General features: G+C 39.4%; 1 protein-coding gene across 3 annotated transcripts in view; it reads right to left on the bottom strand.

The window, feature by feature from the left end:
* Positions 1–15,825: 15,825 nt before the first annotated feature.
* LOC126335514 (protein yellow-like) overlaps positions 15,826–23,213 on the bottom strand; it is a 383,768-nt gene continuing 376,380 nt past the window's right edge. For all 3 annotated transcript variants that reach the window (XM_049998871.1, XM_049998872.1, XM_049998869.1), the window contains one exon: positions 15,826–16,686. In XM_049998871.1, the coding sequence (XP_049854828.1) occupies positions 16,403–16,686 (284 nt within the window). In that variant the 3' untranslated portion in view covers positions 15,826–16,402. The remainder of the gene's footprint in view (positions 16,687–23,213) is intronic.

Below are 23,213 nucleotides of genomic sequence, written 5' to 3'. Positions count from 1 at the left end.
TTGATCATGTGCAGAACTTAGGTTGCTGAACAACAATGGGTGCAAAGGTTGGGTAGTTATGTTGTCTCCAGATCACGTTAAAGGGTGGGGAAATTCAAGAAAATTTCGAAAAAAAAAAAAAAAAAAGAACCTCTCACAGAAGAACCCCAAAAGTGCCCCACTTGTGACAGAATACTTCCCGGGACTGGATCAGACCTTGAATGTGGCTCTCCAGCAGGGATACGACTTCCTAAAATCCTGCCCCGAAATGAGATCCATCCTTCATGAAATCCTCCCCACTCCACCAAGAGTGTCTTTCCGCCGTCCACCTAACCTTCGTAACCTCTTGGTTCATCCCTTTGAAATCCCCAAACCACCTTCCCTACCCTCTGGCTCCTACCCTTGCAACTGCCCCCGGTGTAAAACCTGTCCCATGCACCCTCCCACCACCACCTACTCCAGTCCTGTAACCCGGAAGGTGTACACGATCAAAGGGAGAGCCATGTGTGAAAGCACCCACGTGATTTACCAACTGACCTGCCTGCACTGTGACGCTTTCTATGTGGGAATGACCAGCAACAAACTGTCCATTCGCATGAATGGACACAGGCAGACAGTGTTTGTTGGTAATGAGGATCACCCTGTGGCTAAACATGCCTTGATGCACGGCCAGCACATCTTGGCACAGTGTTACACCGTCCGAGTTATCTGGATACTTCCCACCAACACCAACCTATCCGAACTCCGGAGATGGGAACTCGCCCTTCAGTATATCCTCTCTTCTCGATATCCGCCAGGCCTCAACCTCCGCTAATTTCAAGTTGCCGCTGCTCATACCTCACCTGTCTTTCAACAACTTCTTTGCCTCTGTACTTCTGCCTCGACTGACATCTCTGCCCTTACTCTTTGCCTTTAAATATGTCTACTTGTGTCTGTGTATGTGCGGATGGATATGTGTGTGTATGTGTGTGAGAGTGTACACCTGTCCTTTTTTTCCCCTAAGGGAAGTCTTTCCGCTCCCGGGATTGGAATGACTCCTTACCCTCTCCCTTAAAACCCACATCCTTTCGTCTTTCCCTCTCCTTCCTGAAGAAGCAACCATCGGTTGCGAAAGCTAGTAATTCTGTGTGTGTGTTTGTGTGTTTTGTTAATGTGCCTGTCTGCTGGCGCTTTCCTGCTTGGTAAGTCTTGGAATCTTTGTTTTTAATATAATCAGAGCATTTAATATATGAACAGTGAAAGCGTATATCGCACTTTCTGTTGAAAAGCCTTTCTGAAAGCCAAACTGACATTTAGTTAGTACTTTATTTTTACAAATATGGGAGGCTACTCTTGAATTCATTACTTTCTCAAACATTTTTGGTAGAGCTGTCAGAAGAGAGATTGGGCGATAGTTGTTGACATCCGACGTACCCTATTTTTATGCAATGGTTTTACAATGGCATATTTCAGTCTATCAGGGAAAACACCCTGCTCCAAAGAGCTATTACATATGTGGCTGAGAATCCTACTTATCTGTGGGGAACTAGATTTAAGTATCTTGCTGGAAATGCCATCAATTCCGTAAGAGTTTTTACTTTTCAGTGAGTTTATTGTTTTACTGATTTCAGAGTGAGAGGTTGGTGGAAATACAGTTGTTTCAAACTGCACAGGTATGGCTTTGGCTGTTAGAAGCCTTGCCCCTTCTAGTGAAGATCTAGATCCTATTTTCTCCACAACATTTATGAAATGATTATTGAAAATATTTTCAATTTCTGATTGTTTGTTAGTACACTTGTCATTCAGTTTTATGGCACTTAAGTCTTCCTGTGCTCTTGGTTGCCCTGTTTCCCTTTCAATAATATTCCAAATTGCTTTAATTTTATTATCAGAGTTACTGATCTCAGACATGATACACATGCTTCTGGACTTTTAATATTTTTTCTTAGTACCACACAATAGTTTTTATAATATTGAACAATTTCGGGGTCAGTACTCCCTCTTGCTGTTAGATACAGTTCTCTTTTACAGTTGCAAGATATTCTTATTCCCTTAGTCAGCCAAGGTTTTTTATATGTTTTCTTGGAATTATGTTTAACTATTTTCTTGGGAAAACAATTTTCAAATACCCTTAAAAATGTATCGTGAAATAAGTTGTATTTCAAGTTTGAATCAGGTTCCATATGCACTTCATCACAGTCTAGCTGCTGTAGGCTTTCCCTAAAGTTTGCAGTATTTATATTGTTAATTGAACACACTGCTTTGAAATTCTGATTTGATATACTGCATGGAACTGTGTCATGTACTGTAACTAGCTGTGCACCATGATCTGAAAGACCATTCTCAACAGGATAAGCATTTATGTCCTTAAACTTATCTTGGTCTATAAAAAAGTTATCTATCAACATACTGCTGTTCTTTGTTATCCGAGTAGGAAAATCAAAGACGGAGCTCAAATTGAAAGAACTGAGTAATACTACAAGGTCATTCTTCCTATTACACTCTTTCAGGGAATCAACACTGAAATCCCCACAAATGATAATTTGCTTCCCCCTGTCTGACAGATAGCACAACAAAGCATCCAAGGTTTCTAGAATTAGCTGAAAATTCCCTGAGTGGGACCTATACACTGTTACAATTATGAAAGTGTCATCATTTAGTTTCAGTTCAGTGATACATGCTTCCATATGTTGCTCTACACAAAATTTTTTAGTTTCTAAATTTGTTTACACTGTGGAAGCTTTTGACATATATGGCAACTCTCATCATATTATCTCTACTTACATGTGCAGCTAATTTGTATCCATTGATGCTAACCTTTTCCATATCAGTGACAATGCGATGCTCAGACAAGCATAGTACATCTATTACATTCTCAGTTTCTATATCTTCTAAACAAAGCAGAAGCTCATCAATTTTATTCTTTAATCACCCGATATTTTGATGAAATATACTAACATTATTTTTCACTTTACTTTTGTGAGTATCTTGAACTTTGTTTAACATCTTTAGTACTTGCCTGGCTGAGTTTTCCACTGGACACTGATCTTACACTAAAAAAAAGTTTGGTGCTGCTTTTGCCCTGGCTGTGTCTTGTCTGGTCAACACAGCAAACATAAGACATCTGACAGGTAGCAAGGAAAGCTTAAATCTAATTTCAAATCATTTCTTTTTGACAACTCCTACTCCATTGACAAATATCTACTTAAAAATAGGTAGCCAGCAAAAAGGCATGAGTAGGAATAAAATGATAAAGCATTTATTAATGTTAGCACTAATTGTGTATATTTATCTTGTAAACTGACTTGTTCAAGATCATTTTGATAAATGAATCCTTCAAAAAACTTTCTTAAATAATGTGCCTCCAGAATAAGGAGTAAAGGTCACAGATCTATTCTTCTAGTCATGTATCTCCAGGAATGGTACCAGCTCCATAGCCTGATGAATCTGCTTCTCAGAGTATCCATTTTCCTTAAAAACAGCCATCAAGTGTGCAAGGTCTTGGGTTAAACTGTCTGCATCAGAAATGGCATGTGCTTTGTGTACAAGAGTTCTAAGGAAGCCACTACATTGCTATGGTGGATGGCAACTCTTAGAATGCCAATTGGTGTGTGTTGGCTTTCAATCAACACTATGTCCCAGAGAAACATCTTGCTTTTTGTAAACCATGACACCAAAAAATGGAGGCATTCCAGTACTTTCAACCTCCATGGTAAATTTGATGCTGGGATGGAGGCAGTTGAAGTGGCCCAAAAACCAATTGAAGCATCATGTCCTTTAGGCCATATGAAAAAGGTACCATCTGTGTGCCTTCAAAAGCACATTGGTTGCAAAGCCAAAGTCCTCAGTACTGTATGCTCAAAGTCCTTCATAAATACATTGGTAACTGTGAGCAATAAATAACTACCCATAGCCACTCCATCATTCTACTAAAATATATTACTATTAAATGAAAAATATGTGGGTGTCAGCTCCTGATGACAAAGCTTCACCAGCTTTTCATCCAGTTTTTCGCTAATCAAACTCCCAGACTCTTCCAAGGGTACTTGTGTAAATTAATATACCTCATCAAAACTCGCTAGTAATTCCAAAGGACCCATCCTCAAAGATTTCAATCATTAAATAAAATCTATTGTATTGGTGATATGGTGCTCACACTTTATTTTTAACATATGGGCTGAGAACAGATATTAAATACTTCACCAGGTTATAAGTGGGCATACCCAAATTACTAACAATAGGATGTAGAAGAATCTCTTAATTATGTAACTTTGGCAGACCATACAATCTTGGTAGAATGGCAGCACCAGGATAATCCCTACTGTTAGTAATGTGGATGCAGCCACTTCTAACCTGGTGTTCTCAGCCAGTATGTTGGCATGTGTGAACACCATTATCTCCAATTTGGTGTATTTTATTCAGTGATTGACATCTTTGAAGCTGGCTGCTTTGAGCTTACTAGTGACTTTTGATGTGCCATCTCTATTTAAACAAGTCCCTCTGGAGGAGTCCCTGGATTTGATTAGTGAAAAACTGAATGAAAAGTTGGTGAAGCTTAGTCATCAGGTGCTAACATCCACATATTCTTCATTTAATGACAACATTTTTTGACAGAATGATAGAGTGGCTATGGGGAATTCCTCTATCACCCATAGACACCAATCTATTTATAGAGGACTTCGAGGGTACGGTACTGAGGACTTCAGCTTTGCAGCCAATGTGCTTCTGGAGGTATGTAGATGATATCTTTTTCATCTGGCCTCATGGAAGTGATGCTCTCAGGAGATTTTTGGACCACTTCAGCTGTCTTCACCCTAGCATTAAATTCAATTCAACTGCTCTTCCAAGTCCCTTGCTGTCTCTGACAGAATGACAATGTCATCGGCGAACCTCAAAGTTTTTATTTCTTCTCCATGGATTTTAATACCTACTCCGAATTTTTCTTTTGTTTCCTTTACTACTTGCTCAATATACAGATTGAATAACATTGGGGAGAGGCTACAACCCTGTCTTACTCCCTTCCCAACCACTGCTTCCCTTTCATGTCCCTCGACTCTTATAACTGCCATCTGGTTTCTGTACAAATTGTAAATTTCCTTTCACTCCCGGTATTTTACCCCTGCCACCTTTAGAATTTGAAAGAGAGTATTCCAGTCAACATTGTCAAAAGCTTTCTCTAAGTCTAGAAATGCTAGAAATGTAAGTTTGCCTTTCCTTAATCTATCTTCTAAGATAAGTCGTAAGGTCAGTATTGCCTCACGTGTTCCAATATTTCTACGGAATCCAAACTGATTTTGCCCGAGGTCGGTTTCTACAAGGTTTTCAATTCGTCTGTAGAGAATACGCGTTAGTATTTTGCATCCGTGACTTATTAAACTGATTGTTCGGTAATTTTTACATCTTTCAGCACCTGCTTTCTTTGGGATTGGAATTATTATATTCTTCTTGAAGTCTGAGGGTATTTCGCCTGTCTCATACATCTTGCTCACCAGATGGTAGAGTTTTGTCAGGACTGGCTCTCCCAAGGCTGTCAGTAGTTCTAATGGAATGTTGTCTACAGCCAGAGCTTTGTTGTGACTCAGGTCTTTCAGTGCCCTGTCAAACTCTTCACGCAGTATCGTACCTCCCATTTCATCTCCATCTACATCCTCTTCCATTTACATAATATTGTCCTCAAGTACATCGCCCTTGTATAGACCCCTCTATATACTCCTTCCACCTTTCTGTTCTCCCCTCTTTGCTTAGAACTGGGTTTCCATCTGATCTCTTGATCCTTGCATTTGTCCTCTAGCCATCCCTGCTTAGCCATTTTGCACTTCCTGTCGATCTCATTTTTGAGACATTTGTATTCCTTTTTGCCTGCTTCATTTACTGCATTTTTATATTTTCTCCTTTCATCAATTAAATTCAATATTTCTTCTGTTACCCAAGGATTTCTACTAGCCCTCGTCTGTTTACCTACTTGATCCTCTGCTGTCTTCACTACTTCATCCCTCAAAGCTACCCATTCTTCTTCTACTGTATTTACTTCCCCCATTCCTAAAAATTGTTCCCTTATGCTCTCCCTGAAACTCTGTACAACCTCTGGTTTAGTCAGTTTATCCAGGTCCCATCTCCTTAAATTCCCACCGTTTTGCAGTTACTTCAGTTTTAATCTATATAGATTGTGGTCCACATCTGCCCCTGGAAATGTCTTACAATTTAAAACCTGGTTCCTAAATCTCTGTATTACCATTATATAATCTATCTGATAGCTTTTAGTATCTCCAGGGTTCTTCCATGTATACAACCTTCTTTCATGATTCTTGAACCAAGTGTTAGCTATGACTAAGTTGTGCTCTGTGCAAAATTCTACCAGGAAGCTTCCTCTTTCATTTCTTAGCCCCAGTCCATATCCACCTACTACGTTTTCTTCTCTCCCTTTTCCTACACTCGAATTCCAGTCTCCATGACTATTAAATTTTCATCTCCCTTCACTATCTGAATAATTTCTTTTATTTCATCATACATTTCTTCAATCTCTTCATCATCTGCAGAGCTAGTTGGCATATAAACTTGTACTACTGTAGTAGGTGTGGGCTTCGTATCTATCTTGGCCACAATAATGCATTCACTATGCTGTTTGTAGTAGCTTACCCGCATTCCTATTTTCCTATTCATTATTAAACCTACTCCTGCATTACCCCAATTTCATTTTGTGTTTATAACCCTGTAGTCACCTGACCATAGTTCTTGTTCCTCCTGCCACCGAACTTCACTAATTCCCACTATATCTAACTTTAACCTGTCCATTTCCCTTTTTAAATTTTCTAACCTACCTGCCCGATTAAGGGATCTGACATTCCACGCTCCGATCCACAGAACGCAAGTTTGCTTTCTCCTGATAACAACGTCCTCTTGAGTAGTCCCCACCCGGAGATCCGAATGGGGGACTGTTTTACCTCCGGAATATTTTACCCAAGAGGATGCCATCATCATTTAACCATACAGTAAAGCTGCATGCCCTCGGGAAAAATTACTGCCGTAGTTTCCCCTTGCTTTCAGCCATTTGCAGTACCACCACAGCAAGGCCATTTTGGTTATTGTTACAATGCCAGATCAGTCAATCATCCAGACTGTTGTCCTTGCAACTACTGAAAGGGCTGCTGCCCCTCTTCAGGAACCACATGTTTGTCTGGCCTCTCAACAGATACCCCTCCGTTGTGGTTGTACCTACGGTACGGCTATCTGTATCGCTGAGGCACACAAGCCTCCCCACCAATGGCAAGGTCCATTGTTAATGCGGGGGAATATGCTCATAAGAATAAAATACAGATATATTCTGCTTTGCACTCCTGTGCTCTCTAATGCAAGGTTGGACGTAAATGTAGAGAAGTACTACAAGGACAAACTGCTGATTCACACAAAAAAAATCAAAAACTATTGTTACTTTCTTCCTTCTCTAGTTATAGTACATAACTAAAGAAAATATGATAATTCAATAGGGAATTGGAAACCCTTAAAATTTATACAGATGCCAAATATGACACAGCAGTATCCTAATTTTCATCAGACACCACTTAAAAGACATGTAGAAAACTCATTGCATCTCAGAATGTGGGAACCATACAAGAACTTACAAAACACATTTTTACCAATAAAACAAGTGTCTGCATTATCATGTGATGTGACCTAAGTGCAAACAAAAAGAGTAACCAGGAAGAACACAGCATTAATATCCAATTTTTTATAGCACTACACTGTCGCTCTAATTGATATGAGCCATGTCAGTGACTGTTAAAGATCACTTTTCAGTGATTTCTCAATAGCAGTGTTCACAAACATGGGATCATGAATGAGGAGCACTATTCAATATGATAGCTCACTTAAGAGCTGAAGTTGCAAGAGAACAGTATCCAGAAAATACTGCCAATGTTAGCCTTCCATAAACAAAAATTGTATTGTTACCTCTGGAGTAATAACACATTTCTACATTTTCTATGATTTTATGGTTGAGGATATACATTGATGTGCTTGAAGATGGTTAGAAGAGTTTGTTTTAAATTGTTGTCAAGAACCAATGGAGAAATAATACATCTACAGAGCTGCATAAGATATATCCACAAGCCTTCATAGTGCAGGTACTGTGTGCAACCCACTTTCATGTCTTTTGAAAAAGAGTTGTGACATTAAATGAAGGGGCAGAGAAGTGATGGTTCACAGCCAACAAGCCTTTCTGTGTAGAACCCAAGTTTGCTGTAGGGGCCCATGTACTACTGCCATCATTTGGAACAATACCTGTTTACTTGTGTGAAAAAGACAGAAATCTTTTTGGAGCTACTGAAGAGATGGAAAGAAATATTCTGACAGATCACACACCGTACTGAGGAGGTACAAGTGAAGTGGATTCGGGAGCAGCTGTCAACATTTTGAGAAAAAAGGCAGAGGTTGTTAGATCATAAAGATCTCATCAATAAATCTGACACTGACAAAGGATTTAAGGGGTTGAATAGCTTTTTGAAAGACCCCCCTTTGTGACTTGTACACATGGGAAGAAGTACCTAAGGCAGTTCTAGTTATTAGCTTAAAGTCTTGCTGTTCAAAAGAAATTAATTATGGGCAAGAGGTAAGGAAGTAAGTGTTGTATTTAGTGTGAGGATAACACTGGCAAAAAATCTCTAAGCATTGTAGATGCTGATGTACAGGGCAAGCAGGACCTCTGGTGGTAAAGTAATAATGGGAAAGATCTGTGGGATATCACTGGAGGAAGTGATTAGCATTTAGACACAGAAAGGTAGACTGCAGAAAATTGGTTTCAGATGAGAATCAGACAGGGCAGATGATCTTTTCTGGGAGTATAGTAACCAGTAACAATTAAGTGTCAGTAGGGTGTTCATTTTGTGGAGTTTAAGGTGCAAGCAGAACATTGGTTGAAGGGAGCAATTTCATAGTGAAGAGGGAGATGCATTTAACCCTTTAACTGCTCTGGATGTGTTAATGTGCACTCCTTTTTTCCTGTCCCTGTTTGCTCTCCACCAGTCCTTCTACCTGGTACTCTGAACGTGTCTACACAGGAACAGGTACAAAGGCATGCACATTAACATATCCAGAGCAGTTAAAGGGCTAAGTGAAAGTTTTTATGAGGGACATAACAGTTTGATGAGAAACTGGAGGTCATATTGAACAAATAGAATGAGATCATAATGCTAAGATTTGTAAGTAAATGTGTTAGGGCAAAGCTGGCAGATCCACTCATGTGCTCACAGCTGTTCTTTGAAAGTCCTGGTGGAGCCCATGTCAGAGTTGGATTTTACACCACAAATTGTAACTCATTCTGTAGTTGTGACTTTGGACTTGTTGGGAGGGTATTTGTAGAAGGTGAAATAAAGTTAAAGGTGAGAAATTGCTGAAAGATTTTAAGGAAGATTGGGGGGGGGGGGGGGGGGGGGGCGACTGTGGGTGCAAAGGGCATATGAGCTTTGGTTAAAACAAAGTTCACTGGTATTGCCTGGCTGTGAGTCATTAGAATGGATGGCACAGAAGTCAGTCTCTGAAGGGAATAAGTGAAGGAAAGCAGGTTATGGTGTTGTACCACAGTCCAGAAGAGTGATGCATAGCCCTAACCTGTCAACAAAGGATGCTTGCAAGCTTTAAAACAAAGTAATCAATTAATATTTAGGAGAGTAAATGTGTTGTGCACCTTTTGGTATATATTTGTAATCTGGAGGGCAACCCATGAGTTCAAATTGGATGACAATTGTTTTAACTACACAAGTGATACTACCTGCACGAGCATTTGTGAATGCTCTATGAATCATTGCCCCAGGTCAGAGATGTGTGTCACTCTTGAAGCAAGAGTCACAATTGACAATAAGGAAAAGAACTAAAGTGAACAAAAGAATTTGAAATCTGTATTCATTCTGTGTTTATATTTCAATCTGTCAACTTGACATTTACATTGAGATTGAGAGTTAAGCAATTATTGTAAGGTTCAATCCAAAGAAATGTTAAATATGAAGGCTTAATGCATTTTAGGGCAAGAATATATGGCGCAGAGATCTGAGAAGTATTATGTTTATTTACATAGTTGGATATTGTGCAAAATTCTCGGCTTCTACCATTTACAGCTGAATCTGAATACAAAATCTGAGCTTTATTCATAGTCAAACATAGATATTAGCTTAAGTCATAATCAGTAATCATTACTCAAGAGAAAAGCAGAACCTCTACAAAACTAATCTTTAGCCCCAGGAATTTTACATGGTTCTTGAGCAGTACAGTATGGTCAAACACAGATTTTGGCTGGCTGTGTGTCAGTCGAGTGACTGACTGAGAAATTCAATCACTGAAGGGAATGAGTAAAGCAAAGCAGTTAAAACTGAGTTTGGCACTAGATATAAGATCTTTTTAGGGTACTGAGACTCAGGGTCAGGATTTTGGAAGGTAGGTTGGTAACATTGTAGGGAACCTAGAAAGTGTGTTCATGGGTGTCCTGTTTTATTATTTCTTTATTTAAAATAATTAAATAACTAACTATCTATAACCTTTAAGAGAACAAAATGTGAATGATTGCAGTTTTAAGTAAAATCTTTGACATTTTCAAAAAATAGAGAGTAGTTGTAGTCTTTATTCATCCAGGTACATGGTATTTCTTTTTAAAAAAAAGTTGGAAGTATGTTTTAAGTATGATTGCTCCACAGTTATAGACCGCAGTTATTCTATTTACTCACAATGATTTCGTTGTATATATGTAATTGAAGGTAACTGAAAGGAAGTGGAAAAGAAGCAGTTGAAACATTAGTATACAAAAACCTGTTTTTTATACAGTAAACATTTTGTCTGATATGTAGCCTATTTTATTAGTTGAATATGTTCTTTTTTGAGAAATGTCCACCTCTAGTGAATAGTTTCCAAATATTCTTTTCTCCTATGCAACAAATGTAAATGTTTACTAAATAAGGAAGAACTCAATCAGAAGATGATTTGATTTTGTTTTTGTAGAAGTAGGAAGAAAAGTTTCCTTTACTGAATATACAAACAGTTAAATGTATGGCACATGTAATATAATTTTAGCTAGTGCTTGATTAAAAAAAAAAAAAAAAAAAAAAAAAAAAAAAAAAAAAAAAAAAAAAAAAAATGTTCAGGCACACCTTCTAGGAGATTTTTTTGTAAATTTAGATGACATAAAAATTATTCTAATACTTTTTTCATCAGGGGTACTGGTACAATGTACTGGCATGTAGCATAATGAATAAACCACTGCTTCTAACTAATATGAGCATATATGGAAGGAAATCATTTCCTGTAACAGAAAATTATCTGAAGAATGACAGAAAATGTGACTGTTTATGAAATTTGGAAATGCTTATCCTAATAATTTTTTTTAAGTGAACGTTCACAGTACAACAAAACGTTTAATGTTGTAATTCCTTTTTATTTCATAACTTTAAAACACAACAGTTACTCACTAACATATTTACTAAATGATAATAATTTATATTTACTACAAATATGTACATTAATTACAAAATTGTAGCATTATTGGTACACTAGCTATTCTACTCATGACACTGCAGGTATGTTCATATGCAGTATATACTGATGTAAAAAAGTAAATACATAAAAATATGTTTCTCTAAACACAAATAAAAATATTATAGCTCCTACAGTACAAAGACAAGTTCAATAACTTGCAGTTAGAGTTAACCCGTTTTCCACACAATTGTATATGACAGGAAACATAAACATTAACAGAATTTTATTTACATCAAAATCTTCATGAATTATTTTGTGTGGTCAACATATCTACTTTAATTCGAATATGATATGCTACAGTAACAAAAACTAAAATTTACTACAATAGTTCATATTTAACCTCAGTTACTCAGTCTTGTTCTAGTAAAAATAACAAAATACCTGTATAACCTTACACAGATCTTAATTAACGACTAAATTGATGGAAGTCTCTACCATTGTATTTTATTAGTGCAAGTAGCTCATTTTCAACAGAAGTTGAAATACTGTTATTTATAATCACATATGTGATAGGGCCTCAAAGTTTCTATAAAGTGGGCATCTATATATTTTACTTACAGCACTAGATATTTTACTTATTATACTGGTATAGTGATGTATTTGTGAGCAGCCACAATATGAAATTTTGTCTTGGTAATTAGGGAACTTTACGTAACTATGAACACATTATTGAATTCTATTTTATACTACTCTATTCTTTATGTGAATGAACTTATTTGATAGTTTACATAAAATTATTATTTATTAACATGTGATAAAAAGCTGCATGGGCCTGGAGATTAATGAAAATCATGACAGTAGCTACAGACCACCTATTATGAAGCACCTTCATGATTATTTCTGTTGTTTATACATCTACAAATCATTATACACATACTTTAGGGACTGATAACCTTGTAGTTTAGTCTCTTTAATCTACAAACCAACCAACCAATACACATTGCAAGTACAAATTTGTAGCCTCAGAGTGTAGATTATTTTTTCATGTAGTCTGCTGAAAAGCTTTGCATTTGTAAAATGTGACTTTATAGGGGCCATTCATCTTATCATGTGGTAGTGATATGCAACAGTGGCCGTTCAGAATATGTTTGGCTGCCTGGCCAGGACTGAAAAAGTCACTCATGAAGGCAAAGTCATCTGACAATACACTGCATCTGCTCTTCCTGTCACAGGTGTCAGTTTGGTGAAAACTTTAGGTGTGTTCTGGAAACTGTGGGAAGTTGCCCAACAATGAGTGCTTTTAACTTAAACATAAAAAATAATCACATTGATTTACACAAGTAATATAAATTGTACTTGGAAATTATTTTAAAGATAGTAAAAAGACTAGCACTTTGCTGCATCAGTCTATTTCATGTGTCAATGAATTGAGGAGTCTCAGTTACAGCTTCTTAATTAGCCAACTAGAGAAATTCTAAGATCTTTTTTTTCAGTATTGGAGTAATTCCAACACAATGTCACATAGTGTAACGGAAAAAAAATCTATTGCTGAATGTAAGAACTTTTGCAAAGCTCAATGCATCTTGTCTGGATAGTGTGAAAGACAGTTAAATGAGACAACTTGTTTTACATGCAGTCATTTGTCCTAAAGCACAAAACACACTAGCATATGCTAGATATATGCAGAATACACAAAACAATCATAAAAAACCTTGCCATCTTTACATGATTTTCAATGAAAAAATATTTTTTGCATCAAATGGTGTAATTATGCCATTTTAGAGTGTCTACTCTATTTTAGGCCTACCATGAAACAGTAATGATACAGTGGAGAGTGATATGGCACATTTGTGATGAATGGATTACTTCAGGACATTTCGTTTGTGCTGAACCATATGCAAAAATGTGGTGCAAGCCTGATTTGATTTTTTGCTATAAGTATTGAAATTTTCTTTGACTTTTGGTATCATAGAGTTCAGGATGCAAGAAGCCCTTGTAATTATTCTTTGTAATTAAGAAAACTGGCTTATGATGGAAACTACAGAAAGCCAATGTTAAAAGCGCTGGGGACAGGGATTGGGAAAGCGTGTGGAGAGTGTGACAGGGTATAAATATGCCATCCATGGAAATTATTTAAATATTTCAAAGTTAATTAGGGCATATAGCATCACTGTACTACTGGTACTTGTAGTTATGAGATTTGCCACATTGCAATTTCCCCTGTCAGTTTATCTTCTCACAATTTAAGACACAGTCAAATATTTGGTAAAATAATGGTTCAGTTGTGGGAAGTGTAAAATCTTGTGACAGTGTACCAGTAACTTACTGTTTTCTAATGCCTACCATACTTCCATGAACAGTATTTACAATACCATACATTAAAAATATTAATTTAGTAGGGAAATAGCAAAAGATTGTTGTCACTCCAGGATAACTTTGAGGAAATTCAGACCGTACATTGTCTCTGCTTCCAATCAGTAAATCATCTACTAATCAGTGTCAGCAACTAATGGTTATTATTCAGAGGAAATTGTAAGGTGTATATGAACTGAAAGTAACAGTAGTGAGACTTCAGTTAAAATGAGTAGCACTTCCCCCTCCTGGAACCTCTTGTACAGATTTTTGATTCATTTGTGGATTCCAATGAATTGCAACAGTAGAAATTACTGTGATTTTACAAAACCACAGATTTGGTGTTCTGAGTGTGGAGGGAAATACTACAAAACAGCATCTGCTACACAATTTAAGTTCATTTGGGTGTCACGCTGTTAATGGGAAATTCCGTTTCATTGGGGCAGTGATGACTTTGACACTGATTTGCAGTCAAGAGGGATGAGAGTCTTTCAAATACACATGTGTATCTGTGGTTTGTACTGTAATGCTAAGTTTCTGTTATTAATGGGCAGGTTCTGAAAGAAATTGAGATGGCACAGTGTACCTGGTGAACTTAAGTTTTCTCATGAAACAGAAAAACTGCCATCAATTGCAGAAAGATTTGAGATTAACAGAAACAATAACTGTAGCCTACCGGTATTCTGTCTTCTCTCCTTCCTTCCTTTGACAGTCAAGTTATGGTGGGGAAATTTCTTGTATCATTGGACTGGCTACTTATATTTGGCCAAGGTTATAACTTAGTAACATTAAAACAGAAGTGGCTGAAACTCTTCATATAGAGCTTTGTTACTCTATTCTTTTTAAAAATACAATGTATTGTATAATGCAGTACTTCAGTAAACAGTTTATGTACATTATGATAAATACCTTGGGAAATAAAAATCTGTGCAGTAGTAAAGTTCAGTCTATGTTCTAATTATTTCAAATACAACAGTTGAAGCTCAGACCTCCTTTGGCAACTTTGCCTTCATTGACATCAAGGTTCAAGAGGCAGTTGCTGGCCATAAAGATAAATAATCTTCTGATAAGTGCCTGTAGTTTACCCATGAGCTTTAAGATGATGCGAGGATCCTGAAATGAATGTTTCAAAATATCGGGCCAGTGGCTACAAATGAATGTTTCAAGCAGCATGTTGTCTAGAGCAAGTAAAGCTTGTGAAGTAGGCTACATGTTTGCAGACTGCTTTCAATCCATAACACAAGGCTGTTGGTGGCATTATGTTGAAAAAAATACATAATGTCCTCTAACATGCCCAAAGTGAAGTTTACAACAGTTTACTTTGCGTTGCTGTTTATAGAAATTGGGAATTCCTAGTTAGAGGAACATGCAAGAACCAGTTTAAGTTGAGGTGCAGCAGGTTTTAGTGCTCCAAAGGTCAAAAGTTTGGCAACATGCTTCACCCTTATTCGGAAAAAAAACATTGTGGGCAGATATTTGGGAGAAACTGGGCTACTGGGCTGTTCAAGTGACAGAGAACTGAGAACTAGTCAAGGTTACGAACTTAAAAAAAAAAACGTGTGGTTAGTACTAGCAGAGTACGGTACCAATTTTATCCTTTTATCCTTACAGTGAACAACGCATACAGCCAATAGAGTCACATGATTTTGCATACGAAGTTCTGTTCTGTCAATTTACCACCCGGCACAGTAATGCAGTTACAGTACCAAACTTTCTACAGATTGTAATTTTCGTGGAAGAAACCCCTCTCAGCTAAGACCGTCTTATAGATTGAAATTGTAAAACATCAACTAACAGAACTTTATTTGGTGCACGTTCCCAGTGTTCATTGGAGATTTTCTCCTACAGTTATTTGGAGACTGTACGTCTCGTTGTCCCTCTTCGACACTGAATACCAGACACCTTCATTGTTGTAATTCTTCATGTTTTCCCGGCGATCTGTTGACATCTTGGATATTCGGGAATCCAGCCGGATATTCGCGTCATTCTCGCACAATATTTCAACAGCGTGGCTCGCTGTCTTCGTCAGGTGATACCTGACGGTCTCAGGTAGCACCAGAAGAAGACAGCGAGCCACGCTGTTGAAATATCGTGCGAGAACGACGCGAATATCCGGCCGGATTCCGGAATATCCAAGACCCTCATTGCTGCTTCGGAAGGGGAGGTCCTGTGTGCTGTCCATTTCGGATTTTACACCTATGGATTGTGTCTTACAATATGATTACCTGAAGTCGTTGATGTACGTTTTCCAGGTGGACCAGACCGCAGGTATTTTTGAGAGAGTGCGGAAAAATTTTACGGCTCGTTGTAATGGAAGCTTCGAGGCTGTCAGCTGTCACTACGATCTACTGGCACGAGCTTAAGTTTCTGCTAAAATGCGCGAATTGTTTGTGTCACTGAATGTTGATTTTCGACCATTAGTACGTTTTCTCAAAGTACTGGTGAGAATCTTATACTTACTGCATAATTTTGTCCTGAAATGTTTTCAACATCCTGTGGACACGGATTGGCGATTTTTTTGTCTCTGTGAAGTGGCTCGTTGGAAATACGTAGAGGGTTCTCGTGAACCGCTGCTCATGACTTTGAAGCAAGCTTCATCCAGAAAATCCATTGTAATAATTTAACAACTGTAAATACATCACGAGTGACATAAGCAGCACAGTGGGCTTTCTGGTTCTGCAATCGTGTCTGGGAAGATGAGACGTTTATCGCGATGCAGCAGCAAAGGCGATACGGTGGCGACTCCGTACTCTGTAGGTGGAGGCCAGGCAACCAGGCCACTGCTGGAAGAGGAGGAAGCGGGGAAGTACGGCGTGGAGGCTGGAGGCCTGCGGTGGCAGCTGGAGAGGTCGCAGAACCTGCCGGGGAGGCGCGCTCCAGCCTGGTCCCTGCACCAGCTCGACATCAGCGACAGCCAGGAGTCTGCGGGCACACCACAAAGTCCGCATTACACACACGACTAAAGTTGCGCTCTTTCCATGGCTGATAAACTATCTCAGTTACACACTAAGCACTTGTATCCTATTTGTACGATTGCACTACTGGCCATTAAAATTGCTACACCAAGAAGAAATGCACACGATAAACGGATATTCATGGACAAATATATTATACTAGAACTGACATGGGATTACATTTTCACGCAATTTGGGTGCATAGATCCTGAGAAATCAGTACCCAGAACAACCACGTCTGGCCGTAATAACGGCCTTGATACGCCTGGGCATTCAGTCAAACAGAGCTTGGATGGCGTGTACAGGTACAGCTTCAACACGATACCACAGTTCATCAAGAGTGACTGGCGTATTGTGGCGAGCCAGTTGCTCGGCCACCATTGTCCAGACGTTTTCAGTTGGTGAGAGATCTGGAGAATGTGCTGGCCAGGGCAGCAGTCGAACATTTTCTGTATCCAGAAAGGCCCGTACAGGACCTGCAACATGCGGTCGTGCGTTATCCTGCTGAAATGTAGGGTTTCGCAGTGATCGAATGAAGGGTAGAGCCACAGGTCGTAAAACAATTGAAATATAACGCCCACTGTTCAAAGTGCCGTCAATGCGAACAAGAGGTGACCGAGACGTGTAACCAATGGCACCCCATACCATCACGCTGGGTGATACGCCATTATGGCGATGTCGAATACACGCTTCGAATGTGCGTTCACCGAGATGTCGCCAAACACAGATGCTGTAAACAGAACCTGAATTCATCCGAAAAAAATGACGTTTTGCCATTCGTGTACCCATATTCGTCGTTGAGTACACCATCGCAGGCGCCCCTGTCTGTGTTGCAGCGTCAAGGGTAACCGCAGCCATGGTCTCCGAGCTGATAGTCCATGCTGCTGCAAACGTCGTCGAACTGTTCGTGCAGATAGTTATTGTATTGGAAACGTCCCCTTCTGTTGACCCAGGGATCGAGACGTGACTGCACGATTCGTTACAGCCATGCGGATAAGATGCCTGTCATCTCGACTGCTAGTGATACGAGGCCATTGGGATCCAGCACGGTGTTTCGTATTACCCTCGTGAACCACCGATTCCATATTCTGCTAACAGTCATTGGATCTCGACCAACGCGAGCAGCAATGTCTTGATACGATCAACCGCAATCGCGATAGGGTACAATCTGACCGTCATCAAAGTCGGAAATGTGATGGTACCCATTTCTCCTCCTTACACGAGGCATCACAACAACGTTTCACCAGGCAACTGCTGTTTGTGTTTGAGAAATCGGTTGGAAACTTTCCTCATGTCAGCACGTTTTAGGTGTAATCACCGGCGCCAACCTTTGTGTGAATGCTCTAAAAAGCTAATCATTTGCGAATCACAGCGTCTTCTTCCTGTCGGTTAAATTTCGCGTCTGTAGCACGTCATCTTCTTGGTGTAGCAATTTTAATGGACAGTAGTGTATTTCAGTCCCTGTCTTCCCCTACACCTATTATTCTCTACATCAGAGGATCCCAGATGGTGGTAGGCATATCACCGGTGATACGGAAGGACATTCCAGGTGGTTCGCGAACATGTAAACAAAACACGTACTGATATAAGTGAAATCTTTTTTACGTTACTTTATTTTTAAGAAGAATTTAAAAAAACAAAAAACAGTGTTTTATTGTCTTAAACGATGCTGTGTCCCTTCTGAAATACGAGGCAAAAGAGTAATCCATGAAAAAAAAAAAGATTCTATTGAATTTCGAGCTCATCCTCTAGCGCATCAGATGGACCGAAACGTCCCAACTACACCAACTCGACACCACCTGGAATGTCCGGGTATAGTTAGAAGCATTTCGAAACAATAATGCGTTAGCTCGGCGTAAGCAATCGTCAGTAAGTGCACGAAAAAGACAATTCTTTCGCTTCTAATGCCGATTTTTGTGTGGAGTATTGACTTTTGACAGTTTGTTTGTGATCTTATAGTATATAGTTTTGTCTTTCAAGTAAGAATGAGTGCTAAGAAGGCGTACTCGTGCAGAAAAGGTACGAAAACATAGTGTCCAATGTGGTGTGGTAGCAGTTATGTCATCAAAGCGTCCAAAGACTAGATCCGAGGCTGGGAGTCAATGCCTGTGCTAAAAAACTGAAAGACAGCGTCCAGGAATTTTATATGAAATACGGACTGAGCTATAGGATTATAAATTTTCTTGTAGGTTTTACTGTTATTTCTCAACACCTGAAACGTAAAACGTGTAGTACCGGCGTCGCGTTGCAAGAAAGAAGTCCTCGATGAAAAGGCTTCACAAAAATTATTGCTTGCCAGGAAGCTGTTGTACGAAGCAGCAGTAAGTTTATATGCAACGCTTAACGAAATGTGCCGCCGAATCGTCATAGCAATGCGCGTGCTTGGTGTAGGTCTAAACGGAACTGTGAAGTTCATCGAATTGCCACCGCAGATATTTCAGTTGTTCTATGACAAATTAGTGGACACGATTTCGATCGCAACGGCAACACTACAACTGACTAGTCCTGGATAGCAAATTAACACATTTCAAAACTTCAAACACGTTTTTCTCGGAATATGATTTTTCAAAACGGCAAGCAGCGTAACTCCAACAATTTTCAATCCCATTATTTGAAAATTTAACTACAGCTTTGAAACAACATTTCAAAGTAAATCCCTTAGGGGATTTTTGATTAGTTAATTCAAACAATATTTATTAACAAGTGGCTGTTCTGTTTTTGGAGAAAACTGAAAGACTTTATTCAAATATTCGCCAATTACACAAGAATTCATATTCTTAAAATTCTCTAAGTGATTCGTTAGCTACATTCATATGTACTACATAGATTTCTTTTTCTTTCTTCCAGATTCAAATTAGCACCAGTTATAGTGCGTGCCGTAGATTGTCTCAAATCCAACATGCTTCGGGAAAATAGCTGCAGTGTCGTCATTTTGAAACATTTTCCACCAAAATTTTTTTAGTATACTTAAGCGTATGTGAAATACCTACTCCAAGTATTATTTCTCTGTCACCTTTCCTTGCGCAAAAGAAGTGTTAAAAAGAAAATGGATTTACTGCAGATTGTTTGTTTCGGACTATACGCAAGCCACAGCAAGATCGGATTGGACCCTCCACATCCCTCCCTTCATAAATCGTCGTTGTTTGGGCTGGGAATTATTCACCTTGCTTTGACGTAGGCGATATTTAGATCGGGTCCTGCCGTTGGTTATTCGAAAGTTTTCGTGCCGGCTTGCAAGTGCTACCAACTTACGTAATGCACCAAAGTGTGGCGCTGCAGTACTCATTACGCAGTGAACGGTTTATTTTTGTTATTACTATTGCTTTTTTGGGCGTTACATTAAATGACATCGTGATACGAAGAAAGCTTGCGTCTCGAACCGGAGTGTGCGTATTATAAACAAAACTCCCCCTCCCACACCTCGGGGATTCGTGAAAAGGCAAACAAGCTAAAGTGGTGCGCTCAAATTTATAAAAATGTCAACTGGTAGGGTCTACGCAGTGAAAACACTTTGAGAACTCCTGCTCTACAGCTTCCGTTACTACCATGGAAACTATTCCCTTATTTCTTAACGTATGTCCTATCATCAGTCTCTTCTTCTTATCATATTTTCATATGTACCTTTCCTCGCCGATTCTGAGGAAGGCCTCTTCATTCCTTATCTTAACAGCACACCTCAAACGCTTTGATTTTTTTTTTGTTATGGTATTCCCACAGTACGTGTTTCACTGCCGCACAATGATATGCTCCAAACATACATTCACAGAAGCTTTTTTCTCAAATTAAGGCCGATGTTTGCTATTATTACACTTCTCTTGGCTAGGACTTCCGTCTTTGTCTGTGCTAATCTGCTTCATATGTCCTCCTTGCTTCGTCTCGACAGTGTTATTTTACTTCTAAGGTAGCAGAATTTCTTCCTCTATCACTTCGTGGACTCCAATTTTGACAAATTTACAGCCAGTCTTATCCCCGATACTCCTCCTTAGTGTGTTTAATCTCAGTCCATATTCTGTACACATTGACTCTTCATTCCATTAAACACATTCTGCAGTTTTCCTTCACTTTCGCTGAGAATAACAATGTCACTGGCGAATCTTGTCACTGACATCCTCTCATCCTGAATTTTAATCCCACTTTTTAACCTTCCTTTTATTTCCGTCATTGTTTCTTCGGTGTTTGGATTGAACAGTAGGGACGAAAAATTACATCCCTATATTCGGTCTTGGTCTTCCAGTCTCCTGGCTCTTTCTTGGTTTTTGTTCCTATTGCATGTTACCCGTCTCCTTTATGTCTTATTTCGGAATTTCGAACATGTTATAGCAATTTACACTGTCGAATGCTTTTTCTAGGCCGACAGATTTATGTATCTTGATGTGTCTTAAATCTTGCTTCCATTATCAATCGCATCGTCAAAACTGCTTCTCTGGTGCCTTTACCTTTCCGAAACACAAACTCATCGCCATCTAACCAATCCTGAACTTGTTTTCCATTCTTCTGTATATTATCGTTGTCGGCAATTTGGAAGCATGATCCGTTAAGGTGATTGTACGATAGTTCTCGCACTTATCTGTCATTGCTATCTTCGGCCGTATGTGAATTATAATTTTTCCGAAAACCTGATGGAACGTCTCTAGACTTGTAGAATGGACACACCAACTTGAATAGTCGCTTGGTTGCCTCTTCCCTCCATGAATTCAGGAATTCCGTGGGAATGTTATCTACCCCTTCTGCCTTATTTGATCGCAAGTCTTCCAAAAGTTCTGGATCCACTAAAGTCCTCCATATCGACATATACCCTCTTGAGACGAGTCCTACCTTCGTAGAGACCTTCAGCGTAATCCTACCTAAGGGTACGTCAGCACAAGCAGGGTGTCACAATTCGATTGATGCTGACTGTCAGTGTTTTACAATAGTGTAGGAACATCGACAGTTTTTAATCAGTTATCTGTAACAATTAAAAAGCGTAAGCACTTTTGTTTGTTGTTTTAAATCAACTTAGCTTTAAATCACATATGTAAGTCAAACTGTTGGATTACCACGAGCACGTTCCGCTATTTAAGGACTTTCAAGAGGTGGCCCAGTCAGTCATCTGACGCAAATGGTTGACTCCCCACGTATTCTGACGCAAAGTCAGGTCAAGAAGTATTCATGAAATCATTTTAAATTTTTGGTAGTCTAGTGACGAGTTTATTTAGTTTGTCACTAGCTGTACACAGTTTCTTTTTAATTTTTTATAGGGCTGACGGAAATGTCATACAGTCGAAACCATTAAAGAATTTTCCTGAGCATTTGATTGCAATAAGCATTATTGTTAACATTTACACATTTCTATATACACTGACGAAACAAATCGCAATACTAAAAGACAAATACCCGTAGGATATTGAAATTTCGGAATATATTTGTTTAGGTAACATAATTTAACACTGCAAGATCACGGGCTAATGTAAGCGCAAGATAAGCCATTGCAAATGTGAAATGCTGCTGCATTAATAAGCAGTGTATCTTCCAGATTGTTGCGTGCTACCAAGCATGCATTGTGTTCTACGGGTGCGGGATGTCAGTTTGTGGGATGGGGTTACGTGCCTGTTGCACTTCGTCGGTCAATAGAGGGAGGGTTAATGTTGTCTGTGGATGATGTTGGAGTTGGCGTTCGATTGTGTAGCATATGTGATCGGTTGGAGACAGCTCTGGTGATCGAGAAGGCCAAGGCAACATGTCGCCATATTGTAGAGCATATTAGGTCACAACGGCGGTATGCGGACGAGCGTTGTCCTGTTGGAAAACATCCCCTGGAACGCTGCTCATGAATGGCAGCACAACAGGCCGAATCACCAGTCGATGAGGGTGGGACAGCCAGGAAAGTCCTCCTGCTGACGTACGAAATTGTACTTCAGACTATAACTAGAGGTGTAGGTCGAGTGCGTCTACCATGCAGACAGACTGGCTGCAGGCCCTCAACTAGAGCCTCCTTCTAATCAGTACTTGGCCATCTCTGGCACCGAGGCAGAATCAGCTGTCGTCAGAAAATACAACAGATCTCCACCCTGTCCTCCAATGAGCTCTCGCTTGACACCACTGACATCGCAAATGGCTTTGGTTTGGGACCAGTGAAATGCGCGGTACAGGGCGTGTGGCACGGAGCTGTCCCTGAAGTAACCAATTTGTAACAGTTCGTTGCGTCACGGTGGTACCAACTGCTGTAGATGCAGTACGATGCGCCAGAGCCGTACGCTGAACACGGTGGTCTTCCACGGTGGTCTCTGTGGTGCCATTTGGCCGTCCTGTGTGCGGTCTTCTTGCGACCGTACATTCTGGTGACCACCACTGCCGCCTGTCGCATACAGCAGCTGCATTCCTGCCACGTCTTTCTGCGGTATGGCAGGAGGAACATCAAGCTTCTCGTAGCCCTATTACACGACCTCATTCAAAGTCAATAGTGTGCTGATAATGTCCTCTTTGTCGGCTTAAAGTTAGGCTTGAGTAACATAAACC

This window comes from Schistocerca gregaria, chromosome 2 (assembly GCF_023897955.1).
Source record: "Schistocerca gregaria isolate iqSchGreg1 chromosome 2, iqSchGreg1.2, whole genome shotgun sequence".
In the NCBI taxonomy this organism is placed as follows: Eukaryota; Metazoa; Arthropoda; class Insecta; order Orthoptera; family Acrididae; genus Schistocerca; species Schistocerca gregaria.
This window is presented reverse-complemented; position numbering and strand designations above follow the sequence as displayed.